Raw genomic sequence first — 12,062 nt, forward strand, 5'->3', positions numbered from 1 at the left:
GAACTCAGTCTATTCAGATACTCAAACACTCATAGCTTTAAGAGACTCTGTGAACTTGTCAATAGAAAACAAAGAAGTAAACTCGGCGTATGATTTTTAGGCGTTTGAGAAAAAATGCAACCATTTCAGATGTTTTATTATTTTATTTTCATTATCAGACGTCATTGAGCAAGAGTGCTCTGAGTAAATCCTTGCATTGTACAACATATATATGAGAATACAATGCCTCCTGGTCAGAGTACAGTTTCATAGTTACATTACGGTTTGTTCATCAAGTTTAAAAGCAACGGTATGCATAAATAACAAAACAAGCAAAAATGTATTAGGAATGAAAGTACAGTATTCGTGTACATTTGGTTTGGAAGAATAAAAAAAAACGTTCAATGCATAGACCGTGTCATGATACAAACATTACAATTCACAGCTATATACAAAATATTTTACAAAGTAGCAAGCACCATGTATCATATTGATTAGGCTTTAAAGTCACATAATAATAAATAAAAAACTATTAATTTAATACTTGATAAACATTATGCAAAAGGTAACAGCTTACTTTAAAGAGTATTGCCCTGATCATGGGCAGCATCAATAATTTTTCATTTAGTCATGTGTCAATAAGTCAGCGATCATCATACATAATCGCTGCTGTCGTGTGTAGGTTGGGTGTGATACTCTTGAGGCAGTTCAGCGATATCTGCAAACACACCAACTAGCTTTTCAAAACTTGGTCCCCATGACAGGAAGTGGTCCCAGCGTAGCGTTGGTTGAAGTTTCTTTGTTTTCGTCATTGAGTCTAAATCAGTGTTGGAATCAGAATGGTTGATGAACCGTTGCAGAGAGTTGTCGACGTTACGTAGACCATCCCAAGAGAACGTGGTGCGATAAGCGTTGGGATCACCCGTGTCACTTTCATCTTCCACTTCTTGTAGTTTAGTAAACATCATGTTGGTAGGCTGGTAGTCATTCCGTACCTGAGGATAAACCAACTCAGACTCAGCTAAATCGTAACTAACAGAAGTTAGTTCGTGCCAGATCTTTGATACATGCTGGCTTTTTTCAACTGTCTCTTGCACCCAAAGAAATAAAACTAACTGAACACTTTTACATCTATGATATTATCCAGACAATAACACAAACATTGGCCGAGCTTGGGAACATTCTACAGGAAAAAACAATTGAGCACTGTTTTTGTCGACCATATATAGCTGGTTTTGTCATCAACGGATATTAATGCATGGTAATATCAAGCACTATATATCACATACAGGTAGTGCTAAATCTTTTAGCAAAAACATTCATATAATCAATAACTATAATAATAATAATAAATAATAATAATAACCCATAACTAATGAAGTGAAACTGCATTTACATTAGTCGATAATCTGCAGTTTTTTTGGCAGATTCTTTGCTTACAACTAATTTACATGGCATATGAGCACTTCGACCGATCGAAATTGACGACAGACATTGACGATGATTACACACAACAATTTCATTTATGATTAAGGTATTAACAAAAATTATAAAATTTATATTTATGTAGGCAAAGTGAAACTGAGCTTGTTCTTTGCGAAGCAGTGAAACCGCTATCGACCAATTATGATTGGTTGTCACAACTAAACAAGCATCAAGAAATGAACGAGTTCCAACTGCTGAGCGATTCCAACTGCAACGCTTTTCATCGATCATGCATACAGAGCTTTGAAAATTTATCGGCCGATAAAGTTTTGGATTATAAAAAATAGAAATAAAAATATGAAAATAAAAATGTGAAAATGATTCAAAAAGATTTCGACATTTTGATTAAATGCTGGAATAAAAATCAACCAAACATTTTTGCCCGCTCCGCCACAAATATGCCAGTTTTTTACAGCAAGTCTATTTGTTTTATGCATAGAAATAAGCTTTATGCCACAAAAAACTGGCACTTCAGTCCAACAGAAGGTATAGAATCTTTGATATTTCCTTGTAGCATGATCAGATAAAAGTGAGATAATCGCAACTACACGTAGCACAGCACATCAAAAACCTGATCTTAGGCTACAAGTGGTAGGACACAAAGTGGTTCACACGGTGTTTGTGTGACTATAACATAATATGAATCATAGATGTGAAATAATGACTATTTTTCAATTAAAAACTCAAAGTAGCCAATCAAACAGCGTGCAACCAATAGGCCACACCCCTACCTCCTCCATAATTCCATGTATGTTAAACTGGAACAACAAGTGCAACTTCACATGGTACAACTAAAGACAGCGAAACCAATAGCATTCGATTTTTTAACTACATATTACATCACACACTATTTCATATTAATATTATTTGATATTAGCCTATTTTTATTTTTATACTATTTTATACAATACGGGTATGTTATATACTATATTATACATTATTTTATTTTTTATTATTGTATATTGTACAGCAATATATATATTAATATGATCTCATATTATAATATTTTACACTATATATGTTGTTAAGAAGACAATAGCAGCTTTGTTCAGTTATTCTATCACAAGTGGATAGCTACAGTCTAACTTGGTTTTTATTGATTTTTTTAAAATATTTTGTGATTATCTTCCCTCGGCGACAACAATATTAATCAGGTATTAGGATCAAAGTTGCTCAAGGAATTTTCTCTGCTTGTCAATCAAAGCCTACCTTTGGCTCATCAGCTTCAAACTCGCTGGCGGTGAATGAGTCATTGCTGCTCTCATCGGAACTTGAATCTCCGCCTTCACTGTATATATTCCTCTCCATTGGCTGGCGCCTTGCCAAGTCGTCGTCACTTTCATCTATGCTACTAGATCCGGATCGATGTGACAGCCTACATTGACCAATCACATGTAGTCAACTTGAACAAACTTAGACTGATTTATGACCAAAATTTGCACTAATTGAATTTAAATTGACGAATGAAAAAATGGTTGTTTCGCTACCGACGCAGGGATTTCTCGATGCCTGTCTTAAGCTATGAATGAAACCAAATTTCAGCTCTGCAGTCAATATATTGTCTCCTATTCGGAATGAGTTTAGCCGACAAACCCTAAACTCCATCTAGTCCACATGTTTTCTGATGGATGTATTTGGTAAACAGGATGTTCACTAGCTTAAGAGGGAAGACGACTGCTGCATTCAAACACGAGGTTAATGAGACTTGTTTTGCACAAATAAAACCAATATTGCATAAAAGCTGAAGTTAGATAAATTTTGTACAATTTATTCTATTTTGTATTTACCATACATAGCCTACTGAAGCAATAATAGGGTAATTGTTATTTCAACTATTTATCATAGGCCAATGAATAGATCCACAGACTGCACGCAAAATCGTTGGAATATATATTAGTAGGAGCTGAAGCCAGCAGATATCTGCTATAATTGTTGCTGTCCAATTAAGTCATAAGGTCATTATGGAGGCAGTACAATCTAATTCCTCCTGAATGAATAGAAAACTGATTTTCTCCTTACTGCGAATCTGCATGATATAACTTTAAATTCTTTTTCTTGTAGTACTTTACGCGAAGTAAACTAAGGCGCCTGGTGATATTAACTGAGAAATATTTTCTTCCATCAAGAATTCAACCTATGGAGCTAGTGAACCAATAGTGTCAGTCAAACTTCAACTATAATTTTCTCTATATTCACATCAAAACTTTAGCATTTGTCACAAAATTGAACATTATTTTAATAGCTAATTTCTAAAATTTGTTAAAATGTTACAGTTATTCAAATAAAAAACAATTGAAATTAACAATAAAACACAGGATATAGTTTACATCAACTTAACTGTCCCACACATTAATATGATTTAAACCAAATTTTTTTGTAAATTACAGCAAGCCATGTCGAGTTTTTCCATCACTCACTCTTCTGCCAATTTAAGCGCTGCTGTGCCTGCACTCTTTTCACTGCTGTTTGCTTTATGAATATAGTTTATACATGATAGTTTAAATTCCTAAATTTAATTTTTTACGCAATTTCACAAAATACATTAGTTGTAAAGTTTGATGTAATATGTTTTTAGGCGTTAGAATAAGTCAAACAAACTGCAACATATGCAGCGCTCCGTTGCACCTTCGTGGTTCACCTTTAGCGACTTTCCGAGGGAAAATATTGATTAAAAAGTGGGGGTCCTACCACACAAAGCTGTCGTCAGAATAGTCACTTTTAAAATCACTGTCGTCACTTTTAAAATCACTGTCGTCACTTTTAAAATCACTGTCGTCACTTTTAAAATCACTGTCACCTTTTTCAAATTGGTAACCAAAACAACCTCTTTCTTCACATTCGTTATTTTAATACAAATATCTATACTGGTGGCACTGGGTTGCGTTAAAAATCTGAAATTCGCTAGGTTTGAACTTCTGCTAACCAAAAGCATGGCTCAACCAGCGACCTTCACAAACATATTAGTGATGTTTGGGAGCGTTGCTGATTACTCCGCGAAGAGTGACAGCCGTCTTAGGTTTTTAGAGCTATATTTCTTGTACGGAAAATAGACCGAGATTGCCTTTAATAATCACTGTCAGTCACAGACTTGGAAACGGATTTGCTGTCAATGTCGTGGCATTTCATTGCTTTAATTATTTGGCAGTCTATAAATGCTGGGCCAGATGCTTCAAACCAAAACTAGTGAAGTTTCGGTTGACCGTGGTGATTTATGAACAAATAATAAGTTAGTAACGGTACGGCAACACGTAACAAAATTTCCGTTGGTTCTAACCAAAATCACGAAATGATTGAAACACACAGAATTATTCTGCGCTGCTAGAATCGTGCTAACGAGCACGATCTCAGCAGCTTTTGCAATTAGTATAGTCAAAGAGACGTATAATGGCACACAATAGTAAAAGTATAAGTGCAAATCAACATAGTACACACGATGCAATTGCTTAAATTGCGTTATTGAATGATTTATTGTTTGGACACTATAGCTACAATTTGTTTATTTTTTAATTATATTTCCTTTTTAGCAGCAAAAGTTTTGTGGAAGAGAATGTCGACATATCTAGCGCAAACAAGTCAGTTGCATCGTATTTACTATCATAACTTTCTGTAATAATTTTCTTGTGTGTCGCATTATGTTTTCGGACTACGTATATCTTAAAATTTGCTAAAGTCGTGTTTGCTAACTAATAATAGCGCGACTTAGACAGTTACATCGTGTGTTCTATGTTCAAATGCTTCGGTATTTTTATTGTGTGTCACGGTACATGTCTTGGACTATACTAATTGCTAAAGCTGCTAGAATCGTGCTCGCTAATAATTTGTTTAATCTGTTAAAAGCGTTTCGTCGACGAACTCGGTGGGCATGCACAGCTCAAATAATTCTGTGAATTTTGACCGATTAATTCTGCGTTTTTCGTGATTTCGGCCAGAACTCCGAACCAACGAAAAATTCGTTACGGGCAGCCGTACCTTTAGTAATCCTATTTACGCAATCCTCGTCACCTACATTGGTAAATGGTCGTCTCGTCTGTCACTTTTTAAATATCCCTGTCGTCGGGTCGTCAGAATCGTCACAAAACATGGGAGGACCCCCAAAAGTTAAACATTGATGAAAGTCTATCTCATAGTCTGACCCTCCGCAAGCATCACTATGTCAGCAGCCGTAGAAATTCATTATCTTCCTGACAAGTTTCTGTTACATGAAGTGTTTAGGTGCAAAGTAATTGTCACACCCTTCATTATGACCATACCATGACTCTCAGTATTGTCTCTCGAACACAATAAAATTCTTTACGATTAATGAAAAAGTATATATATTATTATTAAATATTTATTAAATATATTAGTATTAAATATTTATTAAGAATATTAGTATTAAATATTAGTATTAAATATAATATTAAATATTTATCAAATATATTATTAAATATTTATTAAATATTTATTAAATATATTAGTATTAAATATTTATCAAATATATTATTAAATATTTATTAAATATATTAGTATTAAATATTTATTAAATATATAAGTATTAAATATTTATTAAGAATATTAGTATTAAATATATTATTAAATGTTTATTAAATATACTAGTATTAAATATTTATTAAATATATTATTAAATATTTATTAATAATATTAGTATTAAGTATTTATTAAGTATATTATTAAATATTTATTAAATATTTTAGTATTAAATATTATCATTATTAAATGTGAGTTTATTAGTCTCTATTCCGTGTATAGAAATAGGAGACTCATTGCTGGGAGTGCTGGTCCTAGTTAACCTCGAAAAGTGACTGTACTTACAAAAATATTTGCCTAAATATACGGTTTCAACGGATTCTATGTGTGAAGTGAATGTTGAAACAGATTTACTTTGTATGATGAGGTTTGATACTGCATCTCGCTGCAGATATTTACAGTATCAGGTCATCTTATAATGAAGAAAGAATGCAGACAAAATTTCTTACTTGTTAAGGTCCTGCTGTCTTTGAGTGGAGATATGGCCGGCCATATGAGGCGTATGCTGTCGACTGCCGGGTCGATTATTCTGACGGCTAGCAGACCTACTGTTTGGTCTTGATGTAGGAGTCGGAGCAGTTCTAGTGTGGGTCCAGTGAGGCTGGCGCGCCACTGAGCTGTCAGTTAGGCTTGACTCACTGTCTCTTCGCGTCACATCTGCACGCTGATCTATGGCTATCCTCCTACAAACAATAAAATGAAACAGGTGTTTCAAAATGGCAAACGAAGCACCTCTTAACCTAGATTAATTGCAATGATAGGAGATGCAGGGATAAAAAGACCAACACTTTGAGATATATCGATGCAGGATGATGATTAGATGGAAAGATGCTCCAATCGAAAAGACGATCCAATCAATTGGCCACATTCAGTAACAACTCACCTGATTCAAATACCGATCAAAATATGTTGTTGCATAGTTGATTGTTTTCTTAATTAAAGAAATTATAAAATAACTATTCATTTGGTAATATAAACAAAAATAATCCTCTTTAATTTCTTAACGCTAGTAAATAGAAGTATTACACTGCAATCCTTACTTGTGATTGGTTGTCATTATCTTTGTCGCTGTAAATGGGAAATAAAGCACATACTGTTGACATCCAGTTTAATGGCTGAGACATCCAGTTAGTGGCTTGGTTTTCAACAAAATTATTTTACCAAATATGTAATCCATAAGGTATTAGCATTTGAGTGATCAAAAACTTCATTTTATTATATTTGTTACTGTGGAAAGCAAAGATGCTTTTAACGTGATTCAAAGCTGATTTAGAAAAAAGTGTCCGAAGTTACAAATTTATTCGAGGATTTAAATATTTAACCTTCTACACTGGCGCATACAGCGATATCGTGATCAGGGCATCTCTAATGACATCTCTAACAAGCCATTTAATGTTGATGTATTCTATCAATCGTCCTACTGATACAGAACATGAGAAGCAACCTGACCTATATAAAGAACATGACTTATATAAAGAACATGACCTATATAAAGAACATGACCTATATAAAGAGCATGACCTATATAAAGAATTTGATCTATGTAAAGAACATGACCTATAAATAAAACCTGAACCCACCTATTCAGTTCATCTATGGGTGTAGCATGACGATGGTGTTGCAATTGGCTGATTGGAGTTTCCTGCCTGTTTGGGTCATAGCCTCCATTTATTAAATGCGGGCTATGTCTATGAACGGGAGACGCTGTATATTGTCTTTGTTGTTGGCTCTGAGTAACTGGGAGAGTTGGGCTAATTCTGTTTAAAGACCTGCTGCCTTGCTGCCTCATGTGTTGAGGTATCATCTGCATCTCCATGTTATCTCCTTTTCTATAGCCTGTGAAAGAGAAAATTTTGCATCAATAACCAAAGGACCAGCTCCAGCGCATATAATTGTAAAATTGTTTCCATTATCATATTATTTTACAATTTACCATCAAACAGAAAAAGATTTTTATGTTATCCAGCTCCTGTGAGCGACATAATATAAATAAAATACTTCATAACTAAAAATCCTAATGCTCTTTTCACATTGATTCATATGTGAACTATTTACCTTTCGCACAGCGGGATAAAATCACCCGCAAACACCTGCTATTTGTCGTACCCCATCATTCGCTGGATGATGCAGCAACCGATCTGATTGTTAATCAAGTTTGCATTCTTTAATAATTTATGCCAGAGTGAATGCTAAGGAGTCAAAATTGGCCACAGGAAGTGAATGCATGACAATAGGTTAAATATGATTGTACAGTAGCACCAACTACCTTTGTAGTACTTTCGTATGTCGACATCAGAGGTGGCTATACTCGAGGCTTCATCAAAGTCATAGAACTGCTCGGAGTTTAATTTGTTACTGTTTATGCCACCCTTCACGCTGCCAAGTCCTCCTGTAACGCTGCCTTCAATAATAACTGTCGAGTCTTCGAGGGGCTGGTATGGTGATGGGACAGTTCGTGATGCCTGCAGTGCTGGTATGGCGGGTGACATGTTGTTGAATGTTCGTGTCCTGCAAAATATAGCAATACATATGCAAGTATGCCTGAACACGCAGGTATGCCTGGACACACAGGTATGCCTGGACACACAGGTGTGCCTGGACGCATGCCAGTACACATGCAGGTATGTCTTCAACCTCTGGTTGAAGACATACATGCATGTGTATGTCTTCAACCAGAGGTTGAAGACGTACACATGCATGACATGAAAATACCATATTATGTTATTCTTTATCTTCAACCTATGGTTGAAGATAAAGAATAATATAATATGGTATTTATCACAAGTAAGAAAACATAACACTTTCAATAGAACTTTAAAGCTTCAATTTTCTGTGCAGATCTTTAATATTTTCAATTCAATTTTCAATTTTAATTCAGCCAATGTCAATAATCAAAAGAGGAAAATGACAATCTTAGCTCCAACTAGTTGAGATGGAGCAGCCATCTTGAAGAGAGAACTCACATCTTAGGCTGCTCTGAGTAAAGTATTTCCGAGTCAGCAAAGTTATCGTGTCCGTTATGAGAACAACTCTCACTGAGTTGCGATGTCATTATAGGTTCTGTCGGCTTTATCGTGCCTGAACCTTTCTCCTTGCTGTTTCTTTTGCGACAGCAGTTGATCAGACATACAGCAGCGAATATGATGGATAGGGTGGCGACTACAGCAACCACAATAATAATAGCGAGCAGCCATGGCTTCATGCCTTGATCCGAGGTACTTATGACGCACGAGGCCTTCCCTGAAAAATGAGAAAATAGCCTTAAAAACTAACTCTTGGAGACTCACTATGGTGAAGGTCCCGATGTCTAATCTGGAATGTTTAGACTAACAACTACAAATTTCCAAGTCAATATAATGCTAACAAATCAAAATCTGTCAAAGTTGGATTCACAAATAGATCTTGTTGGCAAAAGTTGCAATTTATAATGCTGAAGCTGCAGCAATGCAGTACATTTTATATGCAAAACCATAGATGAAGCCAAATTCTTGGTCGGTATTCATGAATCGGCTTTACACCAACCTTGAATGACATAGAGAAAACAACTCCGTAACACATAAATTTTTGACTCGTAATTATTTACATATTATTCATTATGTTAAGCAGTAAAAACCATACAGCAAGGTGTCTAAACATATACAATTACCTTAGCGTACAAAATAAAGTTCAGCCGAATCTTCGATTCTACGATTTTAAAGTAATTTTTCGGATACAGTGTTAGAAGTTTTGTAAAACTTCAGTTACATGAGTATAAGTGGAAAGTCTGACAAAAAAAAATTAAAAATAAGCCATAATGAAACATAAAATATTAAAATACTAAATACAAATAAAACCAGGGAATGGAACAAAACTAGAAGAAAAACGCCTCCATTTCTCTGTCTCTACGGTGACAATAAGACAAATTTATAACACTAATTTTTATATATCTTTTATATAAGCAATTTGTTTGACTGTTGAGTACTTTAAGGAAATATGGTATGTGTTTGAGCAGTGAAATGAATTCACCAAATTATGAAAATATTGATTGCTATACCAGTTATATTATGGTACTTATAATCAAAAGTCCAGATTTTTCAATAAGACACTAAAAGTTATTTTTACAGCTTTTCGATATAAAAAACCTTTAGTAAATCAACTCTGCTTGGCAAGCCATGACATTTACCCTGTCATAAACAAACCATTTATCAATCAGCATCTTCATCAGCTTATACAGAGCTGTATCAGTTTTAGATATATATGACTGTGTACACCAGAACGATTTATCGGAGTTGCTTCCACGTCAACAAAGTTCGTTTGGTGTAAAACAAAAAATGGTTGTAAAAATGATTTTTTCAAAGTGGAATGGATGTCGGGGTTGTATTTCCTTGGCTAAAAATATGTATTTTTTTATTAAGTAAATTTAGCCAGAGAATTTATCACAAGCTCAAGGGCAGTACATTGATCTCACCAAGTGGCTAAATAGTACAGGTTAGTAGCATTAGCAAGCAGTGCAATGTTGTGTTCCATAGGCTAAAACTGTGACCCATTTTGTAAAGTCATAGTATGAGTTGGTTTAGGGTAACTTCTTTGTAAACATGTATTTGAAATTGAAAGCCGACTAGCAGCGTTTTTTATTCTCACTTTTCAGTGGAAACACAACTCAGACAAATCTTTCTGGTGTGAAAGATCTTTCTGCTCTTTCCTAACTTTTTGTGAGATACACAACAGCTTATTCATGCAAGCCAAGCGAATTGTAAAAAAACTTCAATAGTCGGAAAATTCCAAGTGACAGATTTTTAACGAATAAAATTTATTACTGACCTGCAGTGTCCTCACAAGTTTGCTGAATGCCACAAAAATTTATATTTTTTTGGCAGCTGTCACATCCCGCAGAGACGGCATCAGATTGTCTCACGGTAATGTCAAACTTTTCAGTTACCGCACTCGACATGGGCAGTTGATCCTTGTTGATCCTCACACCCCTTATACAACCTAAAATCACAGCAGTTGTGTGCACCTGTTAAAATGAATACTGAGCCCATCTTGGAGCACTAATTTGACATGAAATATATGTACAGCTTAAAAATTTATAGATGGAGTTTAAAAGTTTGGAAACTAGTACACACCTTCATAGTCACCGGCTATGACTATCTCCGAGACTGTGAGTATATCTGAAAAGTCGACAGGAGTCGTACTGTTGTCAGATACTGGCTGGCTATCCACAGAAAGTACAGTCACTGAATCCCCGACCACTAGTGATACGTCATGCCAACTTCCGTCTGTTACTTTCACCAATTCGTTAGTCAAGCTTCCATAAGTCACAAAGCCATTGGTAATCTGAAATGAAAAATTACTATAAAAACTCTAAAATTAAAGTCTTGGCAGACACTAAATGCAACCACTTATACAATTGTATAGCCTAGAAGCTACGTCATACCGTGAGGGCTCGTGATGGATCAGCTGGAACTGTCTGCATAATATCTGCATCATTTCCTGTCCTGACACCTAACTCAATAGATTTTTCTGATAAAGTCGCTCTTTTACGACGGCTTGGCCCTGAAGCCAGCAAGTGGCTGCTCGTATAACTTTCCCTGTACTTGTAAATAAGCGCTGCCTTAGCCCCAATGGACACGTCTGCGTTTATCAATGCTACAAAAACAATAAGGTATTATAACTTGAAATATTTGAAAAAACTCATCATGCTTATCTGCAAATACTTTTTTGTTTTGCACTTTGAAAAGATTATAAAAACCAACTTACTATCATCGCAAGAACTAGGAGAACCATAACCATCACAAGCGCAGACAGTCGAGAACCAGGCATCGCAATCGATTCCTTGACCACACACGTCATTACATTCTAAAGTCATCAAGCGCGGGCAAGAGTCCTTGACATCCTGTTTCTGAACTGCTTGGTCGAAGCTTACAGAATTGCCATCCAACTGAAGGTCAGCGATACAGCCAACAAAGCTCCCAGACTTAATGAACCCGGCATAAGGCAGCAGAAGGTTAATACTGGATACTCCTGCAAGCAGTCAATACGCAAAAGGTAAAGTTGATTGCAAATAGTTGTACCAAAGCCAAACTAAATTA

At 35.3% G+C, this 12,062-nt stretch overlaps 1 protein-coding gene across 1 annotated transcript in view; it reads right to left on the reverse strand.

The window, feature by feature from the left end:
• Positions 1-123: 123 nt before the first annotated feature.
• Positions 124-12,062, reverse strand: part of LOC137406210 (protocadherin Fat 4-like) — an 80,677-nt gene continuing 68,738 nt past the window's right edge. Inside the window, exons 47-56 of the mRNA XM_068092745.1 lie at positions 11,731-11,994; positions 11,408-11,619; positions 11,097-11,307; positions 10,792-10,962; positions 8,955-9,231; positions 8,258-8,499; positions 7,572-7,827; positions 6,441-6,674; positions 2,674-2,839; positions 124-974 (exon numbers count right to left, since the gene is read on the reverse strand). Coding sequence (XP_067948846.1) covers positions 633-974; positions 2,674-2,839; positions 6,441-6,674; positions 7,572-7,827; positions 8,258-8,499; positions 8,955-9,231; positions 10,792-10,962; positions 11,097-11,307; positions 11,408-11,619; positions 11,731-11,994 — 2,375 coding nt within the window. The 3' untranslated portion in view covers positions 124-632. The remainder of the gene's footprint in view (positions 975-2,673; positions 2,840-6,440; positions 6,675-7,571; positions 7,828-8,257; positions 8,500-8,954; positions 9,232-10,791; positions 10,963-11,096; positions 11,308-11,407; positions 11,620-11,730; positions 11,995-12,062) is intronic.

This window comes from Watersipora subatra, chromosome 10 (genome assembly GCF_963576615.1).
Source record: "Watersipora subatra chromosome 10, tzWatSuba1.1, whole genome shotgun sequence".
Taxonomy (NCBI): Eukaryota; Metazoa; Bryozoa; class Gymnolaemata; order Cheilostomatida; family Watersiporidae; genus Watersipora; species Watersipora subatra.